The sequence below is a fragment of the Hippocampus bargibanti genome, linkage group LG12 (assembly GCF_051943395.1).
Source record: "Hippocampus bargibanti isolate YZ-2025 linkage group LG12, ASM5194339v1, whole genome shotgun sequence".
Classification (NCBI taxonomy): domain Eukaryota; kingdom Metazoa; phylum Chordata; class Actinopteri; order Syngnathiformes; family Syngnathidae; genus Hippocampus; species Hippocampus bargibanti.
In genome coordinates, this window is record NC_142745.1 from 930,212 (window position 1) to 957,106 (window position 26,895).

General features: G+C 43.1%; 1 protein-coding gene across 8 annotated transcripts in view; it reads left to right on the plus strand.

Annotated features, from left to right (window-relative positions):
* Positions 1-26,895, plus strand: part of ptprt (protein tyrosine phosphatase receptor type T) — a 127,394-nt gene that overhangs the window by 21,334 nt on the left and 79,165 nt on the right. For all 8 annotated transcript variants that reach the window (XM_089009492.1, XM_089009484.1, XM_089009487.1 and 5 more), the window contains 8 exons: positions 5,304-5,464; positions 5,553-5,663; positions 6,624-6,705; positions 7,600-7,715; positions 8,683-8,857; positions 17,695-17,988; positions 26,255-26,370; positions 26,490-26,670. In XM_089009492.1, the coding sequence (XP_088865618.1) occupies positions 5,309-5,464; positions 5,553-5,663; positions 6,624-6,705; positions 7,600-7,715; positions 8,683-8,857; positions 17,695-17,988; positions 26,255-26,370; positions 26,490-26,670 (1,231 nt within the window). In that variant the 5' untranslated portion in view covers positions 5,304-5,308. The remainder of the gene's footprint in view (positions 1-5,303; positions 5,465-5,552; positions 5,664-6,623; positions 6,706-7,599; positions 7,716-8,682; positions 8,858-17,694; positions 17,989-26,254; positions 26,371-26,489; positions 26,671-26,895) is intronic.

Below are 26,895 nucleotides of genomic sequence, written 5' to 3' on the forward strand. Positions count from 1 at the left end.
GCGTGACGTCACAAACAAGGGGGCGGGACTTTCTGAAAAGGGAGATTTCCTTTCATGTCTCATCTACCAATTCATGGCTTTGCCTGATTGCAATTTAGCGCAGGCGTCTGTTGATTTGCGAGCGGCCGCGGTCCACCCCGTGGCCGTCCTCGGCGGGGGGCGATCGCCCGTGGGAAAGTTTTCCATCGCCATCGTGATGTAAAAAAAAAAATCTACCATGAGAGATAAAAACATTCTCAAAGAAATCATCAAAGCTAACATCCACGCTGTTTAATAAACATCAAAAGCAGCATTTTCATCTTACGCTTGTGAATGTGTGTGAGAAATGCCCTCAGACAGAATCAGTCCAAAAAGAAATAAACTAAAAATGGAAGCAAAGCAGACAGTGGCGGAGCATCCATCAGGGGGGGCAAGAAACGAGCATTTTTTTAAGAGGCAGGCAGCGTATAAAAGCCGGCGCGCTGGAGTAATGGCTCCCGCGGGCACCGGATAACTCGCGCTTTTTATTTGGCCATCTCAGAGCCTGCGCCAATAATGGCGTAAAATGACACGGCGGCCGACGACGCCGCTACAGACGCGACTTGGGTTTTTCTTTCTCCTTCATTTGCAGTTAGCGGAGCTGATGATGATGCGGCGCGACTTCTCAATTACTATCCGCCGAGACCCCGCCCCCCCTCCCGCCTTTCCTAAATCCCCCCCAAGCCTGCCCGTGTTGAGCTTTTGTGTTCTCTTTGATGGCAGCGGGATAGTCCCAAAAGTCATTTCCCGCCTTCAGTGGAATAGAAAGCAAAGAGCCACTTTGGACTGGAAAACCATCGGCGCCAACGTTGCCAGTTTTCAACAACATCAAAGATAATTTCAGCTTCAATTACTGTGGGACCTTGGCTTACGAACTTAATTGGTTCCCAGACAGTGTGTGTAATGCAAAAAGTTTGTATCCCAAAAATTAATTTCCCATAGGAAACCATTAAAATGAGAATAATGCGTTCCCAGGTCCCCATAAAACATAATTTTCTACTTTTCTAAGCCTTAAAACTACACAAAATATACCTTATTTTATGTATAATAAATGTGCTATAGTATTATGGTTAAAGAAATAAACTGTACTGTACAATAAAGTCATTTTATTGACCTTTGTGATGGTCATTAATGGCTTGATGGAATAGGGTGTCCGGTTTCCTCAGCATTAAACACTTGATGAGGAACGTAGCCTTCTTCTTTCACCATCTTGAGGAATGATCCCTTGGAGGTGCTTTTTCTGTGATCATTTTACCTAGTTCCTCATCAATTGTGTTCTGTTTAGCTGGCTTGATCGCTTTTTGCATCAAGTGTACAGATGACTTGTGCGGGTTATACGTGGAGCCTGAACAAAAGTGTGAGAGTGTGAGAATAGTGAGAAAATGGATCGAAAACAGTTAAAATATCCCATAGATTTTAACTGTTTTCTATCCATTTTCTCACTATTTTCACACTCTCACACGTTTGTTTTTTTTTGTTTCAAGCTCTGTCATGTAACGTTCGTAAACCGAAAAGTTTGTCAGCCAAGGGGTTCAAAGTTTTCCAGTGGGTGAGCAGCGCCAGCGTTCACTCAACCCGGAAGTAACTCAAATAGATAGAAAGCTAGGTAGCTAGCTAGCTAAGAGTTGGCTAATAATCACTCATGCCAGAAGTAATCAGAATCAGAATCATCTTTATTGCCAAGTATGTAGAACACACAAGGAATTTGTTTCCGGTAGAACACGCTGCACTAGTATCATCGTCAAAAAACTGCTAAGTGGCTAAGTAAGTCAAATAGATAGAAAGCTAGCTAGCTAGCTAAGCGTTAGCTCATAATCACTCAACACGGAAGTAACAATCACAGTGTAAAAAAAGTTGAAAAAGAGAATATTTTATGTAGCCGTTTTTTGGAAACACCAAAGGCAAATAAAGTCCTTTGGTTCCAGTCGTGATTTTGTCAACGTCAGACATTTTGAAAATGTCCACATACATGAAAAAAAAAAGTATGCTAGCCTTCAAAAACAACTTTTCATCCAACCTGGCCAAATTAATTGCCAATAAAACGATTTAAAGTTGATTTTACACAGGACCATTAGCTCGTCAATGACGCTGACAATCTTCGGCAAATATTTCCAAAACAAAACATCTCAAGAAGCCATCGCAAACAAATTTGTGTTCTCAGCAAAGCTAACCAGACTTGTTTTTTTGACATTAAAGTCATCAACGAAGGCGCCATACACCTTCCGGCAATCATCAAGGAACGCTTTTGAGATGTCGACAAAAATAACAAACAGTAGACAAAGAAAAAAAAACATGTACACAAAATATGCTAATTAGCAGTTCGCGTTAGCATCCTTTCAGTACAAGCTAATGCGAATGATGTCATCTTTGATGGACTTTATTTTGAACTATTATTTTCTTTTTCATAGTGTTGCTCTTTTGGTTGTCAGCTCGGACACAAACTGTTGGATTTTGTTGCGTCAGGCTGCTGAAGAAGCCTTTTTCCACCCCTTTTGTCTTTTTTTTCCCACTCGTCTGCTGACAGCCGGCATCGAGAGGCATAAATTATCCATGTGCCGTGTTGCCATCGCAAGCGGCGGCACAAAGTCAAAATCTCGTGTCGCCGCCGAGTCCTGCGGGTGCTAAAGAGACGCCTTTTACATCTCCGAAGAAGAACAAGAACCGCAGAAAGATGAAAATACAAGAAGAAGGTGGCACCCGCGCTGCTAAAGTTCGAGAAAAATACATAGCTAAACTTTGCTGAGTTTGACCTTGTTCCTTCAAAGTGCCACCGTGATTGGAAATTCTCCCTTCAAAGGAAATCTTTGCTCTGTTTCGTTGTCTGCGGGCTTGAAAGTAGCACAAAATGGCCGCTTGGAACCAAAATGGCTGACTTGATGTCTGTTTTCAAGTGTGGTTCTTCTCTTGTTTGGTTACGATTGACGTTTGTGCAGCCAATTTCACATTGAAACTGGTGTTGAGTGCTTTTTGTTGGGGGACGGTGGGGGGGGGGGGGGGGGGGTGTTCTTCAATTTTACGGGAGGGAGGGAAGAACCGAGTTTTTTTTTTCCCTTCAAATTGAAGTGGCTAACTTCTTGCTGAATTCCCGTCGTGAGTCCTTGAGGCGTTTTCCTGAGGCCTCTTTTCATTGACGTATCTGCCCAATTTCATATTGATTGATAAAATTGGTCTCCGCTGATTGGTGGCTATTTTTTCTTGACCATGGGGTGCTGTTGTGCGCGTGCATGTGTGTGTGATGTCTGTGTATGCGTGTATGTCTGTGTATATTATATTGGGCATATATATATATATATATATATATATATATATATATATATATATATATATATATATATATATATATATATATATATATATATATATATATACAGTAAAGTCTCGTTATATCGATATCGGATATATCGATAGTCCCGGTTATATCGATATTTTTTCGACTCCCTTGAATATCGATATAACGAGACTTTACTGTATATAGTTTTGAAAAGGGCCTTAAAAATTACATTTATTATTATTATTATTATTGTTATTATTTTTGATGATAATGATTATTATTATTATTATTATTGATTGATTGATTGATTGATTGATTGATTGATTGATTGATTGATTGATTGATTGATTGATTGATTGAATTTATGTACGGTATATATACTTCAATTACTTGCATTCCCCTTTTCATTTTCCATATTATTTTTGCCTTTCTACATTTTTTTATTGTTCCTGGGCCTTTCATTCCAATTGATTAATCCCTTAATCAGTTTTTATCTCCGCACGCACACACAGAAACGCACGCACACGTGTGCGGAATGATTGAGGATGTGGAGAAGATGGAGTAGCGTGTAAATCTGGCGCTGGCCTGTGGCGCCGTTCCACAGAGCAGACCCGTGTCGTAAAACACCTTCAAACACACTCGACGGGCAGAAGGTTTTTTTATGTGGCTGCTCCCGGCGCTCGGGGAGGCGGAGACCGCGTACACATTCACACACACACATACACACGCACACGCACACACAATGGAATGACCGTGATACTCTTGAATGTGTTCTAATCCGAGACAAAGGAAACATTTGCGCCTCATGATTCCGACGAGAATCACGTTTGTTCCGTTATACCATAAATCTGTATTCATGATAGTGCAAAAGGCAACGGACGGTGTATACCTGCAATCAGTAGAAGCGCAGATAAGTCGCGGCAACTACAAATAATCGTCAGGTTGTTTTGTAAATGGAATGGAAGCGTGTGTTCCGTCAATCAATTGAAATGACACAAGTTGGAGAAAGCAGCGAGAGAATCCAAGTTTCAACATATTTTCTGTCTCGTAAATCGTAAGACAATCATGACAAATGGCTTAGTTGGATGAAGGGAAAATCAATTGCGCCCCCATAGAAACCAACCACAACCAAAAAACACCCACGTCAAAGTCACCGTTGTTTGAATGGCTGCCACCTTCTGATTTCATTGACCTGATTGGATGGACACGAGTCAGCCGCTAAATCAGAAATTCATTTGAAATGTCGTCAAGGAGTCAAAAAGGTCTTTAACTCATTCACCACCAGACGTTGTGCAAAAATGTGTCCACTCCAGTGCCAGGGTTTTTGTCATTATCACTCCAATTCCAGGACCCATAAAATATGGCGTTTCAGGACTACATAAGCATTCAATGCAGCGTAAGAAACCTTAGACTCTCTTCTTTCATCCGAAAAAAAGACTTTATACCTAAATTATATGGGTCTGGAGTTATATGAGCTTGAAATGAGGTTGGAATGTTGCCCCCTTGTGGAAAGGCAAAAAAAATCCCGCCGCCGCGGCCAGCGCTTTTTCAGCACCCAAACGAGGAAAATCAAAACCAGAACAAATTCGGGAATGTACAGAAAGTATCTGGACGACTGCGTATTTAAAGGACAACCGACACCTCCGGACAAGTTGCGTCCATCATTTGTAAAATGGCTTCAAATGACTTTTACGGAGCGTTTTTGACAAAGATTCCAGCGCATATAGCTAGCTAGATTTGACCTTTTAAGACTGGCGCTGAATATTCAGTAGTATCCTGACGTGACATCACCAACAAGGGGGCGGGACTTTCTGAATCTGCCCAATTTCGTGCTCATTTTGTGGCAGTTTTTAACGTGTGTTTTGCATTTGACTAAAAATATCAGCCTGCGAGTTTTGGCTATTTGAGATGCTATCAAACGTTTTTCTGATGTCAGTTAGGAAAGAAGAAAAATGGTGTGGGTTGTCTTTGAAAGTGTTCTTTTTGTCTGCTATCTTCTTATGCGGGCCACCAGGCGGTATGATGGCGGTGAACGCGTCGGGCCGGGCGTCGGGTCAGCGTGCGCACCTCTACATGCCCAAGCTGAAGGAAAACGACACGCACTGCATCGACTTCCTGTACTCCATCTCGGGTCGCGATGGCGCCGGCCCGGGCACCCTCAACGTCTACATCAAGGTCAGTCATACGTGCTTCGTTAGCAACGTGAGCTAAGCTAGCCGTGCGAAATCGTCGACTTGTGAAATACGTCAAACGTTGCGCTCAGGTGAACGGCGGCGCTCAGAGCAACCCCGTTTGGAACGTCAGCGGCACCGTCACCGACGGGTGGCTCAAGGCCGAGCTCGCCGTTTCCACTTTCTGGCCCAACTCCTATCAGGTGAGTCGCGAAGCACGACAAACGCACCCCTGGATTTTAACACGCGCGCACACACCTCTTTGCCATCTAACTTGTTTATATTCAAGCCGAGCGGTCACAGTGCTGACAAGTGCTGGCTAGTGCGTTTGTGCGTGTGTGCGTGCGCGTTTGTACGTGTGGGTCATCAGTGCATGACGGGGCTGGCAGCCTGTCACTCTGCTGAATGTTAAAATGGCCCCCAGACGTGAGGAAAGCTTTCACTTGTTGCGACCGGATTTTAGGTTGGAAGAGGCAAAAAAAATACACGTTTTAACACAACATATTTTCTGTTTGGTAAATCATAAGACGACCATTGATCCAGTCACGGTGATTTGAAAAAATAACGTGTTATTCTAGTGCAAATGTGTCTTTATGGCTTTGTTTTTCAGAATCAGAAAGCTTGTCATCGTCCCACAATGGGGACATTTGCAGTCCACAACAGCTATTTGAAAGGGGAATTGGGGGGTGAAAATATAAAAAACAAGATCTTCTAAGCATAATAAAAATGTCGGAAGACTGTGGTGTACACTGTAACTCTGCAAAACTGTTCCATAAAAAAACTGCAAAGTGCAAGTATCAACAAAAAGTATAAAAATTGAGCTATGTGCTAGTGTCCCCCCAAAAAACATATATAAGCAAAAAATATTTGTAAAAAGAAAAAAATCCCTAATGTCTATTATATATTTCTATGCACGCACGAGAATATACACAAACAGGGTCGGTATCTCAAAGCCCGGTTTGTCCAGATTTTTGACGACTCCCTTGAATATCGATATAACACACACACACGCAAAAATATTTGTAAAAGGAAAAAACATGCACACACGCTCTCATCCAAAATGTCTCTCAACCTGGTTGTATCTTGCCACGCGTACACGTAGCGGGCACTCATCTGTTTCAGTTTTCTCCCTCCCTCTTCCTCTTCCTCCTCTTCCTCTCTAGGTAATATTTGAAGCCGTTTCCGTCCAGGGCCACCCGGGAGTCATCGCCGTTGACGACATTCGAGTTCTGGCTCATCCCTGCCGTAAGTGACCGGCTGTGCATGAGCGCCCCTGTGTGTGCATGTGTGTGTGTGTGTGTGTGTGTGTGTGTGTGTGTGTGTGTGTGTGTGTGTGTGTGTGTGTGTGTGTGTTTTCCATGCATGTGTTGTAATGGCTGACCCTGCACAACTGTGTGGCCTCATTGACGATTCTCTGCTTCCACACACACGCACGCACGTACGTACACGCACGCGCCCAGATTGCAAGGCTTGGAGACGGATTGCATGGAGGCAGGAAGAAGGTCTAAACTCAGGGTCTTCATCGCTCACATTTGACAAGAAAGTGGCTGGCAACAAACTAGAGAACCGCAAACCTCTAAAGTAGTATAATGACACCATATTGAATACATATGTGCCTCGATTCTACCATCTTGTACATCATGTTTAATCATGTATTATTTATCACATTTCAGCTCTTCTAATCTCATGTAAGATGTTCACTTCTAATGTTGCCTGTGTTCATCCTCCTTAGTGTTTATGTCTTTCATTTAGCATCATGATATCAAATTTAATGTGGGTACCTGTTTTTTTTTTTTTATGGAACGCCATTGACATCATATTTAATAGTTACTATTTGCCGTAAAATGACATTGAATGTTTTGTAAAATGTTATCCAATTGAAAGTCACCTAAAATGTAATGATGGGCTTCCTTGTTACCACAACATTTGCATATGATGTTATCTTATCCAATGCGGACTGTTCTGCACACCGCAAATGACTGTCGCCGCACTCTTGACGGGGGAGGATGCCTGTTTTGTGTGTGTGTGTGTGTGTGTGTGTGTGTGAGTGGAGGGTGAATTCGGAGGGGGTGATGTTGGCCAATTTCCCTCCCGTTTGAGGTCGTTAAGCACGTTTTTTTTTTTTTTTTACACTTTCAGGTAAGGCGCCTCACTTCCTGCGTCTTCAAAACGTGGAGGTCAACGTGGGTCAAAATGCCTCCTTCCAGTGTACGGCGGGGGGCAAGTGGTCTCAACATGATCAACTCTGGCTGCAGGTTTGTATGTCCAGCTTGTCTCCAAATTGTTTTTCTTTATTTATTTTTAGCAAGATACTTATTTCCTCACAATGTAACAAAAGGCTAAGAAAGAACCGCGGCATGACAAATGTGGTAAATTTGGGACAAAATGAAGTCAACGAAAAGCAAAGAATAAAATACAGTAAAGTCTCATTATATCGATATCGGTTATTTTGATAGTGCTGCTTATTCCGATACTATTTTCATTTCCCGGCAAATTTCTAGCCTTTTATGATGTAAGTAGTTCCGGTTATTACGATAATCCGGTTACTACGGTGCCCTTTTCATCTCCCGCCACCCAATTTGCTCTGCTTATATCGATACAAAAGCACCTTAAAGGACAACCGACGTCTCCGGACGAGTTGTGTCCATAATTTGTAAAATGGCTTCAAATGACTTCTACTGAGCGCAAGATTCCACCGCATGTAGCTATATTTGACCTTTTAAGACTCGCTCTGAATATTCAGGAAGTCTTGTTTTTTAGTTGGTGACGAGTTCGTACGTTACGTCACTGAAGGAACGCCCCTGACCGAAAAAAGGACACATTGTAGCAGTCCTTCCATCACGTCAATGCATTTTGCTGTACTTGTTTGGTCTGAAAACTTTGTGTTGCACCAAAAAGAGGCAGAAGAGGGCGACAAAGCTCCATGTAAGAAATTAATCAGCCTGTGGAAACGGGCTGATTAATTCCTTATAGGAATATATCGGATATATCGAGAGTCCCGTGATTTTTTTTTTCCCCGACTCCCGAGAATATCGATATCACGAGACTTTACTGTAAAAAGTACAAAATATGACAAATAAAAATGAGCGATCTCAAACGGTGAGCAAAGCACATTTGCTGTCCAAAAGTGTGACAAAAAGGGCCCAGTGTGTGTCACTTCTTCTGGCATTTTGTTACGTTAGCTTTGCCGGCTAATGCGGCTAACGTATGTGCCGTGCGCAGCAGTGGAACGGCAAAGACACGGCCCTGATGGTGACCCGGGTGGTCAATCACCGTCGCTTCTCATCTACCGTCAACGTGGGCGACACGTCGCAGCGCGGCACCGCTCGCTACCGATGCGTCATCCGGAGCGACGGGGGCTCCGGGGTCTCCAACTACGCCGACCTCATCGTCAAAGGTAAGGCCGCTTCCTTTTCTTGTGCAATTTTGGGACGTGTCAAAAGATGTCTTCCTTGCATAGTCGCCATCAAAACATCCCAAAGATAGAAGAAGAAGAAGGTCTCCTCCGTAGTCTCGACTTGGTTGCCTTGCTCCATTTTTTTTTGGGGGGGGGGCTTGTCTGCTTTTGAGCACGTTTTTGTCTCATCTCAGTATCAAATGTGTGTGTGCATCAAAGTGTGACAAAGATAAATTATCTCTTTGTGCTTCCAGTGTCGATTTGACAGCAAGCAGCGAGCGATCCATTTTCTGCTTGTCTTCAATCTCCTCTCTAGATAAAGTGTAACATTTTTTGTGTGTGTGTGTGTGTGTGTGTGTGTGTGTGTGTGTGTGTGTGTGTACCATAGTCTCATCTCATGAGAACATTTGGTTCCATTATGTGCAATGTTTGTTGTTATTTAATTCAATTTTATAAAATTGTTATTTTTATCAATTTTATTTGATGTTATTTTATTTTACTGTATTTTATCGTATTTTATTTTTGTTCATTTTATTTTATTTTTTGGGGGGTGAGTTGGGAAAGACTAATTATGTATTTATTAATTTGGGTATTATTTATTTATGTATTTATTTATATACTTATTTTTATGTATGTATTTATGTATTTATGTATGTATTTATTTTATTTCTTTTTATGTATTATTTATTTATCTATTTATCTATCCTTTATTTATTTATGTATTTATTTATTTATTTATTTAATTAATCATTCATTTATTCATTCATTCATTAATTCATTGACATATTCATTGATTTATGGATTTATGGAGTTTGTATGTATTTTTTTTATTTAGTTGTTTATTTTTGAGTTGAACGATTTGTCGATTATTTGAACAGTTGTGGATCGTTGTTAACTGTCGCACCGCAAAGAAAAATTTGCAGCCCTTTGGCGACCTTTTAGCTTCGATATCAGCGTCTCTCCTTTTCCAAAAAGGAAAACAAAAGGTCTATTTGGTTGTTTCATTTCCCCCCTGGCGTGCGTTCAGGCGCTCCAGACACGACCCATCAAATCGTCCATTTGACGTCATGTTTTCCTTTGACCGCATGCAGAGCGGCTGTCGTCAAATAAAAAGGCCCCAAATGTCATCTCCCGGCTGCTCAATAAAGCGGCAACAGAATCCTCCCGACAGGAAACATCCTGCCGAGCGACTTATTGATGCGTGGAGGAGGTCGCCGGCTCATAACGTCGTTGCGCCGCCGCTGATGGAATTACGGCGGCGCGACGATCGCTCGCAGTCAGCCTTAATGACATTCCGTGTCCCGCCTCGCTCCTCTATAATGCCGAGCCTCCATCTTGACACGTTGCCTCCGAGCAGGAAACTCCGCCTCCAGCCAGGCGGCGGCCCTTCAACAAAAAAGCCCAACTTTTGCTAATTGACAACACATTTGTTTTTTCTTACAGTGTTTTTTTTTTTAGGTGTTCAATTAAACTTTTGCTTTTTGTTCTTCTCCAATCAAAGTTGAAACATCTCAGGCGGCGGCCATTTTGTCTTGTGCCTCGCTTTACGAGCCCTTTGGCTTACAAACTTTTCGGTTTACGAACGTTAAATTTATGAACATTTTACCTTGGCAGACAAACTATTTTTCGGGATACACGCGCAGCGCCACAATGACTGATGTGTCAGTCGCGAACGAGCCCGTTCTCCGAACAAGGAGAACAGAACACAGATTGATGAGGAACTAGGTAAAATGATCGCAGAAAAGCACCTACAAGAAACATTCCTCATCAAGTGTTTCATGCTAAAGGAACCGCCCACTCCATCAAGCCATCAACGACCATTACAAAGGTCAATAAAACCACTTTATTATATAGTACAGTTTATTTCTCTAATTATAATACTATAGCACAATTATTATACATAAAATAAAGTATATTTTGTGTAGTTTTAAGGCTTAGAAAATTAGAAAGTAGAAAATTATATTTTATGGGGACCTGGGAATAGATTATTCTCATTTTAATCATTTCCTATGGGAAATAATTTTTTGGGATACACACTTTTTGCCTTACACACTCTGTCTGGGAACCAATTAAGTTCGTAAGCCAAAGTATCACAGTACTTACCATTCGCTGCCAACTGAAAAATGACATCCCTGCGTCAGCCTTGCTCAATTTACCGAAGTCACATGACCAAACCTGGAAAGCAGGTGAGCCATGACGGTCGTGAGCTGAGCCCACCTGGCGCCGCGATGCCATTTTAAGTCGACAGGAAGTGAGTGTCGAAGACAAAATGGCCGCCTCCTCAGACGGATCGAAACAGGTGCATTTTTTGCTGTATTCAATATCGATCTAACCGGACTATGGATATATCCGATCCTGCGGCATGTAAATTTTATAGAAATAGTATCGTAATAAGCAGTACTATTGATATAACCGATATTGATATAACGAGACTTGACTGTATTCAAATTTGAAACGCGGCCGCTCGACAGATGGACAAGCCTCAATTGTCAAGCATTTGAGCTTTTGCTGTCGCGTGTGGGCGGAGCATGACGACGTCGATGTTATGAAACAGGAAACGCATTACCCTTCAACTGTGTTCTGTTCTATCTACATATTTGCTTTGAAAATTGTATTTAAGCCTTTAATAGCCAATAAAGATCCTGGATTTGGATGCAAGTTGGAGTGTGTTAGCATGTGTGTGTGTGTGTGTGTGTGTGTGTGTGTCTGTGTGCGTGCACGTGTGTGTGTGTGAGAATGTGTATGCGTCTGAGCCTACACGCATGTGTACCCGCAAGCGTGTCACGTTCTGATGAGTTCAGGGACCCAAACTGTCATTACCATCTGTTAGTAAGACACACACTCATCCACTGTGTGTGTGTGTGTTTTTTGTTTTAGTGTGTGTGTGTGTGTGTGTGTGTGTGTGGCTGTGAAGCTCAGGTGTTGTTAGCCAAGCGTTGTGCCAGGGGAAATAGTCCATGATGCCATCAGTGAACAATATCGCACACACTCTCTTGAAGCCTCTCGTATATGTGTGTGTGTGTGTGAGTGTATATGTGTGTGTGTGCATGCATGGACGCGCTGCTAAATCTGGCTCCTGTGTTATCGTCCCTCTGGCAACATGTGTCTTTTTTTTTCAGATTCGGATGTTAACTTTAGTTTTTTTGAGTTGTGTGCACCTGTGTGCATTAAAATCATTGTGTGTATGTGTGTGCGTCTGTGTGTGTGTGTGTTTGAGTGTGTGTGTGTGTGTTCATTCGTACTTTTGTGTGGCTAAGTGAAATCAGGGTTAATTAGTGTTTCGAGCACTCAGGTGTGACTATGCCAAAGAGGCTAGCGATGTGCATGTGCGTGTGTGTATGTTTGTATGACTGATCTTGTGAGGACCACTAACATTTTATACCATCTGTAGTGACGACATTTTTGGCCGGTCCTCACAAGTTTTCATTCCAAAGGTTTCGAGAGGGTCTAAATATGCTTCTGTTAAAGTTTCAGAAAGGTCCTCACAAATTCACCCAAAATGATTTTTTTGGTGTGTATTTTCACTTCACTTGGATACACGCTTTTTACTCACTGTGTGTGTTTATGTGTGTGTGTGTGTGTGTGTGTGTGTGTGTGTGTGTGTGTGTGTGTGTGTGTGTGTGTGTGTGGTTAATGAGAGGGAAAAAGTTCCTACCACAAAAAGTAAAACGATATTTTAACCAAATTCACCACAGGGGTGAGGACTTTGAATATAGCCATTCAGAAACCTCACTTGTGCTGTTATTTCAGTTTCAAGTCCACTTTTTATTTCTTTGTTTTTAAAAAAGTTGAAGTGGGAAATGGGCTGACATTTAGTCTTCAAATGGAACACGAGTTCGGTGGTCCTCACTCCTTATCTGGAGTTATCCGGACCTCACAAAACGTTTGAAACAGCAACACACACACACACACACATATATATATATATATATATATATATATATATATATATATATATATATATATATATATATATATATAGTAAAGTCTCGTTATATCGATATCGGATATATCGATAGTCCCGGTTATATCGATACTATTTCTATGCACGCACGGAGAAAATTACATGCAAACAGGGTCGGATATATCGATAGTCCCGGTTATATCGATATTTTTTCGGACTCCCTTGAATATCGATATAACGAGACTTTACTGTATATTTCTTTTTAATTTCTTGGGTTCTGTCCTGACGTGATAGTGTCCTTTTCCATTTCGTGTTGCTCAGTCAAACTGGCTGCGGGGGCTGAATTTTCAAATATTTGGCAGTGCTGTGTCGATGCATCATCGTGTGTAGTTTGTAGCGTCCTGCTTTTATTGTGTGTGTGTATGTGTGTCGTCTGTCCGTCAGAGATAAGACTCGGTAAGGTGGAGCTTAGATACACCACTGCCAATCAAAACCAGTGGAGGTGTGTGTGTGTATGTTCATGTGCTTGTGTGTGTCCCTCTCCGGACACTCCTGGTGGTCCTGAAACTGATTGAGGTCCCAAAATAAAATCCCCCGTTTCTGTGTGTGTGTGTGTGTGTGTGTGTGTGTGTTGCCTTGCCCACATACATCCGCTATATATTTCTCCACATAATAAAAATACCAATAAAAATCAATAGATGCGTGGACAGTCCTGGTTCTGTGGAGGCCCGTTTGGTTCCTCAGTCCGCCCGCCGTCCTCCTTTCGAAGCCCTCACAGCAGCGCCACCGCGTGTTCACTCTTATCAATCAGAACAATAAAAAAAGAACATTGACAGAGCAATTTTTGTGGACATATTGAGGGAATGAGGAAGTAAGATGTCAGCATTTATGTTGGAATCCCGTCTTGTGAAAAAAATCCAAAAAGATCGGAGTTTCAATTTGGAATGGTTTGAATTGTCTCCCAAATCGTCTTTTCCCATTGAAATGAATGGTAATGACATTAATCCGTGCTCCCGCCTCACACCAAGTAATTTTCACACTTTTTTTTCCCCCACAGTTCATAAACTGAATCTGTTCTGTTGTTTCTCAGCTCCTCTCACAGCTCATTAGTGCGTCACTGATATTAGTCATTTGACTAAGTATCTTCATTTTCATGAGAAAATTGTCTTCTTCAGTCCAGCCCGAGTTGAACAGTTTCATATTGACGTGTGAAATATGTGAACATTTGGTGTATCACATACAAATGTAAACAAAAAAAGTCTGTCTTGTTGTTTCCAGCACAGGAAGTTGTAAAGTCAGTGGCATCGTTGATATTCCGTCACCATCCTTCCTTTTCTTTCATGTACAGCACCCTCTGTGTGTGTGTGTGTGTGTGTGTGTGTGTGTGTGTGTGTGTGTGTGTGTGTGTGTGTGTGTGTGTGTGTGTGTGTGTGTGTGTGTGTGTGTGTGTGTGTGTGTGTGATAGCAAGATAGGACGCTTCTTAGAGAATTTCTGAGGAGGAATATAAGTAATGCATGACCAGGTATGAGCTGGAGAGGATGACTGAGGAAGAGGAGCAAAGGGGTGAAAAGTTGAAATAAATCAAGCAGAGGAAGAAACCTTTTCATCGATGGACCACTCCCGTATGACTGAGAGCTTACACAGACGCAAGCAGAGGAAGAACATGGAAACATGAGTCCAAGTTGGCTTGGTGGGGTTTCAGGCGCCGGTAAAGCAGTCAAAAGTTGGGTTTCAAGTCCAGTTGAGCTGACATAGTTTCAAGGTCGGAAACAAACCTTCCGCTTTCAAGCCTTCGTTTGGCTAAACAAATAAGGATTTTGAGCCGAAGTTAGGGTTTCCAGTTGATGACGATGCCTTAAGTGACGTCACGGAGGAAACGCCCCTGACCGAGAAAGCCACACACAATGCATTTTGAAAACACCGTGTTGATGGCGAAATTAGAAGCAAAACGACATCAATAATGTGACGGTGAATCGTTGTGTGTTGCAGCCAATTGCAGTAAACGCATAAAGAAGGTGTGAAGTTGACACAAATTCCCAGCGGACAAATCAGCCATTTCCAACGGAGCTTGTGCGACATCTTGTGCATTTTCTGGGAGCTACATCGGATTCCAGACGGCTGGAATTGATATGGAAGAACTTCTTTCATCGATTGCAAACATTTATGCTTTCCTTTACAGAGCGATTTAAATCATATTCATAACTGGATGAGTAACAAGAAAGCATCTTCTCCCAATCTGAAGCCATTGTTTTGATTCTCGAGCAAGGCAAGACGTCTTGGCGTGACGTCACGAACTGGGGGCGGGACTTTCTGAAAATCCCCAGTTTCGAGCTAATTTGTGGCAGTTTTGGGACACTTGAAGTCATTTTTATTGGTGATTTGCATTTGTCTAAAAATATCATCCTGCGTGTTTTGGCTCTTTTAGATGCTATAAAACATTTTTGTGATGACAGTTAAGAAACAAAAAAATGCTGTTGGTTGTCCTTGAAGCAACAGTGTGGGTTTGACTTGAGCACTTGAGAATAAACGACTCCTGTAGACAGCTGTCAATCAAACACGGACACGCGCAACCACACATGCAAACACAAACAAGAGCTCACTCCAAGCTTGCAGGCTGCTGTCAGACTGTTGAGAGCTTCATTTGAGCCGCTTGTTTTTATTTCTCTTATGCACAATGGTTATGCTTTGACATGTGAGCACAACTTGTTCCATGACCATTATTGAGTGTATATGCAAATTAAAGTGATACATTAGTAAAACATCGTTTTCTCCATTAGAATGCCACGTTCTGAGCGCAAACAGCTGTAAGCAATAAAACAATGTCTCTTCCATGAACTGATAAATTTGTAACCTGACTAATGAGCTCTTCCTGTGAAGGAGTCTCAAGTCGTGAATTGCTTCGGTGATGAAGGAGTTTCCCAAGTCCTAAATTCTGTCCAAGGCCAGATCTTCTCGATGAAGATGACATTTTGAGAGGCTGTGTCTGTTTCACTCAGATTGACTGTGGCCATTTGCGCCTTGACTGTGTCCTATTGTTTGTTTGTCCAGCTAAGCATGAAACTTTTAACTGTGATAACTTCTTATTCTGTCGAATCTCTATCAGTGGTGCTCCGAAATGTTTTATTTAGTCTAAGATTAAAAAAACAAACACCAAAAAAACCCAAAACGTCCAGGTGGTCATTGTATCTCAAGGCACCATTCATTGTGTTGCTCGTGGTTGCGAAAAAATATGAGCGAGTGTGCTTGTGTGTCTCTACTTGAGTGAGTGAGTGATTGACAGCTGGCTGGCCGGCCCTGCAGACTTCATCCATAAATTGTATTCATAAATATTCCGAAGCGGCCTTCAGGGAAGCCAAATATACGGGTCAGTGCACCTTCTCCCACATGTTAATAAAGCCAGTCAGTGTATAAATCTAAATCCAAATATAAATATGAGTACAAATGTGTGTGTGTGCGTGTGCGTGTGCGTGTGTGTGTGTGTGTGTGTGTGTGTGTGTGTGTGTGTGTGTGTGTGTGTGTGTGTGTGTGTGCGTGCGCGCGCCTGAAATTGAAGTCGTAAAGAAGCCAAAAGCTTTTAGATGTGACAGCCCGCTTCTCGACTTGCTGTCAACAAACGTGACAAATGAGTTTTACAGCTAAAAACTTTTACTTCTTACATTTAATCAAACCTTTCTTCTTTTATTGTTTTATTTTGTATTATTATAATTATTTTTTTGTTTTACTTAATACATCTGTGTAAGCTCTCAGTCGTAGAGGAGTGGTCCATCGATGAAAAGGTTTCGGCCCTATATATATTCCCTACTGTCCAGACCTGGCGGTGCCGGACACTGCTATGATAGTTCCCTGCTCTCAGGTTGGGGGGAGCAGAGGACTACTCCCTGCGGCGACACCGATTACTTCTATTGTCCTGACTAACGACTGGCCTGATTGCCCTACTTGCTCCGGTATCACCTCATTAGAGAGCAGGGACCTATCATAGCTGTGTCCGGCACCGCCATGTTTGGACAGTAGGGATATATACACAGGGAAATACTACCAGTAAGACTTAAAGGACAACCGACGTCTCCAGACAAGTTGTGTCCATAATTTGTAAAATGGCTTCAAATGACTTCTACTGAGCGTATTTGACAAAGATTCCACCACATATAGCGATATTTTACCTTCTAAGACTCGCGCTGAATATTCATGAAGTCTTGTTTTCGAGTTGGTGACGAGTCCTCGCGTTACGTCACTGAAGGATCGTCCCTGACCGAAAAAAAGAACACATCAAGCAGTCCTTCCATCATGTCAATGCATTTTGCTGTGCTTGTTTGGTCTGAAAACGTCATGTTGCACCAAAAAGAGCCAGAAGAGGGCGACCAAGCTCCATATAAGGAATTTATCAGCCTGTGGAAAGGGGCTGATTAATTCCTCACAGGGAGCTTGGTCGCCATTTTCTGCCTCTTTTCTGGGACGCTACATTGCAGTCCAGATGCCTCAAAATGACACGGAACGACTTCTTTAATCAATTGCAAACATGTATGCTTTCCTCTTCAGAACTATTTGAATCATATTCATAACTGGATGAAAGCATCTTCTCCGAATCTGAAGCCATTGTTTTGATTCTCCAGCAAGGCAAGACGTCTTGGTGTGATGTCACGATCTGGGGGCGGGACTTTCTGAAAATGCACAATTCGCAGCTCAATTTTTTTGCAGATTTTGGACACTTGAAGTCATTTTGATTGGTGGTTTGCATTTGAATAAAAATATACGTCGTGTTAATATTATCAATATTCAATGTCAATAGTATCAATATTGTGTGGGTCCTACAATTTGAGTGAAAATGACAAAATCCCAGGCACTGGAGTGGATCGTCTGGCAGTGAAGGATTTAACGACAAAAAAAAAAAAAAAGAGCCATGGCTCCTAATAATTGTTTTGTTACATTTCACAGCGCCGCCCACCCCCATCGCCCCACCTGAGCTCCTGGCGGTGGGCGCCACCTACCTGTGGATCAAGCCCAACGCCAACAGCATTATTGGCGATGGGCCCATCATCCTGAAGGAGGTGGAGTACCGCACCACCTCAGGAAACTGGGCCGAGACCCACGTGGTGGACGCGCCCACCTATAAACTGTGGCACTTGGACCCCGATGTGGAGTATGAGATCAAGGTGCTGCTGTCCAGACCCGGCGAAGGAGGGACGGGACCGCCCGGACCGCCTCTGGTCACCAGAACTAAATGCGCTGGTATGTGATTCATTTCTCATCTAAATCGTAGACAGAAGTGTAGAATTTTGTGGGTTGAATTATGATTGACATGTCTGCCAAATTTCACTTTGAGTCAAACTGGCTATCAAGGCTGTGTTTTCTTTTAAATCCTTGTGAGACAAAAATGGCCGCATCAAATCAAAATGGCCGCCCTCTCGGGTGTTGTGGGGCACGGACGGCCCTTTAAAGGACAACCGACACCTTCGGACAAGTTTTCGTGAGGTGATGACGCTGCTCTAAGTGACGTCACGGAGGGAACGCCCCTGACCGAGAAAGCGACACACAATGCCAACCCATTTCCAACGGAGCATGCTACATGGGAGTCCAGACGCCTCAAAATCACACGGAAGGACTTCTTTAATCGATGGCAAACATTTATGCTCTTCACTTACACTTTCTTTATGCGTCTTACTGCAATTGGCTGCGACACAACAATTTACTATCGTGTTATTGATGTAGTTTTCCTTCTAATTTCGCAATCAACGCAGTGTTTTGAGATGAAACAATGTACCCAAAATGCATTTTGTGTCGCTTTCTCGGTCAGGGGCGTTCCTTCAGTGACGTCACGTCAGACTCGTCATCAACTCGAAAACAAGATTTCACAAATATTCAGCGTGAGTCTTAAAATGTAAAATCTCGCTCTATGCGCTGGAATCTTTTTCAAATGCGTTCTGTAGAAGTCATTTGACAAATGATGGACACAATTTGTCCGGAGGTGTCGGTTGTCCTTTAAGCAACTCAATACTGAATTGGCCCATTTCACGCTGAACATCTGTCTTCTCGAAAATAAATAAATAAATAAATAAAAAGACCCAATAAAAGCATGCGCAGGATTTTTGGGAAGCGGAATTGGGAAGTGATGAGAAGCCATATGAAGTGCAAAAAGAGAAAAGCGGCGATTGAGGCAGAGGTTGGCGAGGTTAAGCACCTGAAGGGGCCTTCTAATTGGCTGACAAAGGAAGAGTGACGGGCCCCCCCGGCTCAACTCCCACCCAAGGGGAGGTGACGGTAAATGTCAGGGAGAACGTCACAATTGGCCTCGTTAGGCTAATGTCCTTCGGCCAATTAGAGCCTCCCGTGTCCCTTCGCAAGGAGAGAGAAACGGACTTTTTTGGGGGGGGGGAATTCCCACTGGCTCATCTGAAACGTCCCCCCCCCCCCCCAAAAAAAAAAAAGCCATAAAAAGCAAATGGATTGATGAAAGCCGTAGGCTGCATGCGTCGTAAAGTCACATCAACACGTCTTGTTCCGAGCGTGCGCTCGTCAATCTTTCCTGCCGCGGCTCGTCGCCGTCTTTTCGGGCGATAGTTGGTTTAGATTACCAAAGGTAGCCATCCGCCAACGTCTTGTCAATCAATGTCAGGATACGTACATTTCGCTCTTCATCCGAAAAGCTTCGTCAGCGAATTAAAGTTGTGTTGTCAAACGACAAAACCCTTCACTAAATCACCCTGGTGGTTTGAGGATGAAAAGGTTTCTTCAGGCGTCCGTTATCTGGACTTCTTTGAAGGTGTCGGACGTTTCGCTTCTTATCCAAGATGCTTCTTCAGCAAACTAAAGTCTTACTGGTAGTATCGGCCCTATATATATATATCTATATCCCTACTGTCCAGACGTGGCGGTGCCGGACACTGCTCCGATAGGTCCCTGCTAGTTTCGGCCACGTAGGCTTAGTCATGTTGATGAGGTGATACCAGGAAGAATGGGGCAATCAGGCAGTCATAAAATATGATATGACAGAAATAATCCATTTCATTTCTAAGCACCTTTCAAAACTCTCAAGGTCACTTTACAGTCGCACGAAGTCACATGAAGCAATTCTAGATGAAAGGGGAGAGGATCAAAGCTTCCTTTGCACCAGTGGACGTCGTGGTGGAACGTGTACGTCTGATACAAGCAAAATGATGAAAGCAAACACATAAGCTGTAGCATCCATTGACGAAAAGACATTGTCTCACATCTTCTGTCCCACGTAAATCCGCTTCAATTCCAAGCCGCAACTGTTCCACATACGCATGGGCGCAATTCAGGGTGTCCCCCGCCAAGCGCCCAAAGACAGCTGGGATAGGCTCCAGCTCCCCCTGTCACCCTAATGAGGATAAAGCCGTCTAAAAAATGGACGGAAAAAGAAAGCAGCATTTCATAATAATAATAATAATACATTTCATTTATAAGCGCCTTTCAAAACTCTCAAGGACACTTGACAGTCACAGGATATTTTTTCTGCGGGTGAGCAGCGGCAGCCACACACGCTAGCATTCACGCTACCTGGAAGTAACATGAAGTAAAAAAAAAAAAACGCTATATCAATCAATATGTATGCATTGCATTGTATTTTGGACATGTGCCCCCATTTGAAGTTCATATAACTCCAGATCCATATCATTTAGGAATTAACTTTTTTTTTTTTTTTTTTATAAAAGTAGAGAGTCTAATAAAGTTTCTCACGCTGCATTGAATGTTTGTCATGCTACAAGTCAAAATTCTGTTGGTCCTGCAATTTGAGTGACAATGACCCGTTAGCGACCTCGTCAGCGACCCCGTTAGCGACCTCGTTAGCGACCCCGTTAGCGACCGGGTTTCCTTCCGTTTGGCCAACTCACTCATGATGAAAGAAAGTATCTGTCGGATAAAAATAACACAACATTTTAAGTCTTTTCCGTCCTGATGAAACATTTTGCAAAAAACAAATATTGGCAGTGTGGTAAAAAAATGTTTGATCATTTGAGTCGGGAGAACTCAAAATATTGATATAATATGACAAAAGCTTTTTTTTTTGGGGGGGGGGTCCTCACCGAATCGTCCTCTTTCTTGTCTCTTTTTTGTGTGTTACGCTTTGTAGAGTGTGTGTGCTCACCCCCACCCGCCCGCACTTTCCAATGCATCTCTTTTCCCTGAAGCTCTCGGTGCTCGTTAGACGCTGGACAGAGAACAGAGGGGTCACTCTAGTCTTCTAATGAGCTCCCCGCAAAGACACACACATACACACACACACACACACGTAACACAAACACACGCAAAAACGCCGTATGCCCCTTAGAACACAGACGCACTCGATGATGCGTTCGGTGAACTCGGTTCATCTCGGTTGCATGGCTAAGTGTGTTTTTTTCTCACATCCTCCAAACTGGTCCGGCAATGAACCTCTTAACATATTCTCCAACCTTGCTTCATGTCATTTGATGGCGTTCACGTCAAGATGTGTGCAGACGCTCCCCAATTTACGAACTAAATACGTTCCGAACGGTCGTTTGTAAGTTGAATTTGTTCGTAAGTTGCTTCACTGCTATGTTTTGTATATATTTAAGGCTAATATAAATATGTTTAAAGGACAACCGACACCTCCGGATAAGTTGCGTCCATAATTTGTAAAATCACTTCAAATGACTTTTACTGAGCGCATTTGACAAAGATTCCAGCGCGTAGAGCTACATTTTACCTTTTAAGACTCGCGCTGAATATTCATGAAGTCTTGTTTTCGAGATGATGACGAAGCCTGACGTGACGTCATGGAGGGAACGCCCCTGACCAAGAAAGCAACACACAATGCATTTTGGGTACTTTTTTTTGTCTGCAAACACCATGTTGATGGCGAAATTAGAAGGAAAACTTGCAGACAATTGTGCATGTTCTGGGCGCAACATTGTAGTCCAGATCGCTCAAATTGATATGGAAGGACTTCTTTAATCGATTGCAAACATTTATGCTTTCCTCTTCGGAACTATTTAAATCATATTCATAACTGGATGAGTAACAAGAAAGCACCGTCTCCCAATCTGAACTCTCTGAAGCCATTGTTTTGATTCTGAAGCAAGGCAGTTTGTGAAGGAGTATCATGATGTGATGTCACGAACAAGGGGGCGGGACTTTCTGAATCTCCTCAGTTCCGAGCTCATTTTGTGGCGGTTTTGGGACACTTGAAGTCATTTTTATTGGTGTTTTGCATTTGACTAAAAATATCAGCCGGCGTGTTTTGGCTATTTTAGATGCAATAAAACGTCAGTTAGGAAACAAAAAAAATGGTGTCGGTTGTCCTTTAAGGCTTGTATAAGTAAACTGTATAGGTTTGTACTGATCACTAAACCTTTAATAAAATATATGCTCGATAAATATATGTACTTGTACAACTGGAGAGAATACTTCATATGTAAGAGAGAGGGAGAGAGCTCTCACAGTGCCTCACATCGGTATTAACGGCGGAAAGTAGCACGACACGGAAAAAGGCAAGTAATACAAAAATCTATGATTATTATAATTTACAGCATCTCTGTCTGAACATTTTTCAACATACCCGTAAAAAATGTTCGTATGTATCGTCGTTTGTAAGTAGGGGAGCGTCTGTCGTTGGCTAAGTCTTCCCGAGACAAATGAACAAAGCCGCAAGACGAAAGAAGCTGGACCACGTAGCTTTTCCAGGCTCCTTTGAATGTTTTTCGGCACCGGTTGACATTCTCTTCACGCCTCATTGCTGGTCTCTTGACTCTTCTCCTCCGATACGAACATCGGCTCTCGCAACCCATCCACCCGGTTGCCCACCCCCCCTTCCCTCTTTTGGCCCCCCGCGGATACTAACTTTAGTGAAACTAGCTCGTTGCCCGGGTAACAAATCTGCCCCAACAGGCCAATTATGGAAGCAGACCAATTAAAGCCCAACCTGTGTGCTCTTTAATGCCTTTCATGCTGTCAGCCTTTGGCTAACACACACACGCATACACACACACACACACACACACACACACACACACACACACACACACACACACACACACACACACACACACACACACACACACACACACACACACACACACACACACACACACACGTGAGCCCTCTATATGGGCCATCAAAGACTGAAAATGATTTTTTAGATTTTATCCTCAAGTGGCCCAGACACACACTCACACACACACACACATACACACACAGACAGACAGACAGACAGACGGACAGGCACACGCACACACACAGAAACATACATACAAATGCATCTTGGCTTTGACAAAATGCTCAGACACACACACGCACATGCACACACATTCACACAGAAAAGACTATGAGAATCATCACCATGATGAATGATAATGTGATGCCTCAGTTTCGTAAGACCTTACAAGTCAGAAAGCAACAGGTGTCAATTAAGAGCCACCAAAGACCATCACAAATGTAAATAAAGTGACTTTATTGTACAGTGCAGTGTATTTCTTTCATGACAATACAATAGCACATTTATTATACATAGAATAAGATATCTGATTTAGAATAAGATATGTTGTGTGTAGTTTTAAGGCCTATTTAGTTGAAAATTATATTTTATGGAGACCTGGGAACGGATTATTCTCATTGTAATGGTTTCCTATGGGAAATTAATTTTTGGGATACACACTTTTCGCCTTACACACTCTGTCTGGGAACCAATAAAGTTCATAAGCCAAGGCCCCACCGTACACAAATGCATCTGGGCTTTTACAAAATGCTCAGACACACACACACACACACACACACACACACACACACACACACACACACACACACACACACACACACACACACACACACACACACACACACACACACACACACACACACACACACACACACGTAAAAGTACATCCAAGCCCACATTCATGAACATATGGACACTATATAGTCCTATATTATAGGAAGATATACCATTTGAATGTTTGAGTATTTTGTTTTCTTCCACATTTTGTCCTCAAATAAATGAATTTGACGCGTTCGAAGATCAACACGCACACGCAGACGTGCGCGTGCACGCGCACACACGGGCCAAGTCTGTTATTGCAAGGCCGTCAGCTGATGGGATTTCTTCCTCATTAATGGTGCAGACAAGGGCTGCCTGTTGATGGCCTCCGTCTGGCGCTAACGCTAACGCACGCGCACGTCATCGTATACGCGCCCACACTTGGGGATCCAAATGGCCCCTTATCTCGCTGCCGACGGCAGACATCACTGGTGTGTAACTACAAAGGTGTGTCATGAATAGAAAGAAGATACGCTCCGACCAGACGCCAATCGAGAAAAGAACGCAGAGAAATAAACGGGTCTTCGCTGTTGTGTTGCGGGCAGATGAAAAGGCAAACGCAAGAGCACAGAGAGACTTGGAAGCTACGATTGGATTGGACCACTGCGGTTAGTTGTCAAGTTGATACAACTTTCCAAAGTTGACCTCAAACCCCCCCTGGCCCCCCAGCAACTTACTGAGCTTTTATTTTGAAAGGCAAATTTGGTCTCTTCAATTGACTGGTTACCTCGTCATACATCTGTTATCCATCCACCTACATGTTGATCACGTTACATGTTACATCCATCCATCCAAGCAACCACCCAAATTCACCCACCCATTAATCCATCCATCCATCCATCCATACATCATCCATACATACAACATCATCCATCCATGCAAGAATCCACCAAAATTCACCCATCTATCTATCTATCTATCTATCTATCTATCTATCTATCTATCTATCTATCTATCTATCTATCTATCTATCTATCTATCTATCTATCTATCTATCTATCTATCTATCTATCTATCTATCTATCCATCCATCCATCCATCCATCCAGTCAAGCGTTTCAAATCTGTCTACTGCGGGCTTCATTGCCCACCTGCGGGGCTTGATATCTTGCAACCAACCAAAGGGTTTATTTCAAGAAGTTAATCTGGGTTTGTGCACCAAATTCGCGTTGCTCTGCGGAGCAGTCAGATTATCCGTCCAGATTAGCTCCTCTCCGTCCATTGCCAGATTAACAAAAAAATGGCTGCCGTTCATCCGAGTAGCCAAGCAACTTGGAGTCCATCGGAGGTTTTTGTTAAGGGCCTAATCTTGCTCAATCTGATTATTTGTCTGCGTCTCCTGCGGGATTGAGACATGGAGGCACAACAAGCTGCTGTGTGCGAGCAAGTCTTTTTGTTTTGAGTGAAGCAGCATGAGGCTCATGAGCCACTGTGATATCAAATGCCCTTTTGCGATCATGATGGTGCGTCCATCTATCAGATCGAGCTATTGCGTCACCACAGAAATTAAAGTACAGGATATTGCTTATACACTCGAAAAATATTCATGAGGCACACAGCCTGTGGTGTGGCCATTTTGTTTCACTGAAATATGTTTAATGATGTCAATATCTCATCTGGAGTCAAATGGCGCATCCCCGTTTCGCTGTTTCCAATAAACTAAGAAAACGCCACCAAACAAAAACTGCAGTTGCGACTTCTCTTCACGAGAGCTTCCAAATGTCCATCTTTGACCAAGAGTAGATTAGATGGATCCAAAAATCCGAAGATTACTTGACGGGATTGTTGCCTTTAAATCGACATGCTGATTCCTGAAAGCACGACAGGCTTTGTGCAGGGGGGCCTCAAACAGGCCACATGATACCTCCCTCAAAAAAATTAGCAGACCGTCACTGACCCCCCCCCCCCCCCCGTCTAATCCCGTTGCTCACTACTCCAATCGATCAAACTTGATCCCGATCAGATGGCTTTGATCTGCGTCTAATCTCTCATTGCGGCTAATCTTGCGTGGACAACCGACACTATTTTTTATTTCCTAACTGACATCAGAAAAAGAAGTTTTATAGCATCTAAAATAGCCAAAACACGCAGGATGATATTTTTAGTCAAATGCAAAACACCAATAAATAATGACTTCAAGTGTCCCAAAACTGCCACAAAATGAACTGGAAACTGGGCAGATTCAGAAAGTCCCGCCCCCTTGTTGGTGACGTCACGCCAGGATACTCCTTCACAAACTGCCTTGCTCCAGAATCAAACCAATGGCTTCAGAGAGTTCAGATTTGGGAAAAGATCCTTTCTTGTTACTCATCCAGTTATGAATATGATTCAAATAGTTCCGAAGAGGAAAACATAAATGTTTGCAATTGATTAAAGAAGTCCTCCGTATCAATTCGAGCCGTCTGGACTCCAATGTAGCGCCCAGAAAATGCACAAGATGGCGCCCAAGCTCCGTTGGAAATGGGCTGATTTGTGCGCTGGCAATTTGTGTCAACGTACACCTTCTTTATGCGTGTTAGCACAATTGGCTGCGACACACAACGATTCACCATCGCGTTATGGATGTCGTTTTCCTTCTAATTTCGACATCAACACAGTTTTTTTCAGCTGAAAAAAGTACCCAAAATGCATTGTGTGCTCATTGCGGGTTAGCTTGAAAGACTTTTGACTTGAGACCCAAAACATTGTGCGTGTCTCCCAGATCCCGTCCACGGGCCGCAAAATGTCAACGTGGTGGACGTCCGCGCCCGACTCTTGACCATCCAATGGGAGACGTTCGGTTACGCCGTCACGCGATGCCACAGCTACAATCTTACGGTACATAAATATGCCTCCCCACGCCGCCGCCACAACCCCTTTTTTTTCCGTATGTGTCCCAATACTTTTTTCTCCAGTTCAGGAAGCGTTTTCAACACAGGCGCTGTCTCCCCCTGCAGGTGCAGTACCAATACGTGTTCAATCAGCAGGAGTTTGCTTACGAGGAGCTGATCCAGACATCTTCTCGCTACACCCTGAGGGACCTCCGGCCGTCCGTTACCGTCAAACTGCGACTGGTTTTGGCCAACGCCGAAGGCAGCAAAGAGAGCGAGGAGATCGTCAAGCAGACCGAAGAAGACGGTAGGACGCGTTTGGCCAAACTCAGACCAGCGGCTCGCTTGAAAACAAATCCAAGCAAAGAAGAGAAGAAAAGCAATCATGTCACAAATGGCGGCCACATGTTTTGGTTTTTTCGTTGATCTGCGACAGATGTAATCTGAGCAAGCGTCGTTTAGCGTCATTCCCCGCACGAATCATTGGCGACATGAGCAAAGATTGCGCTGGAACGTGCCCATTACTGCCTCG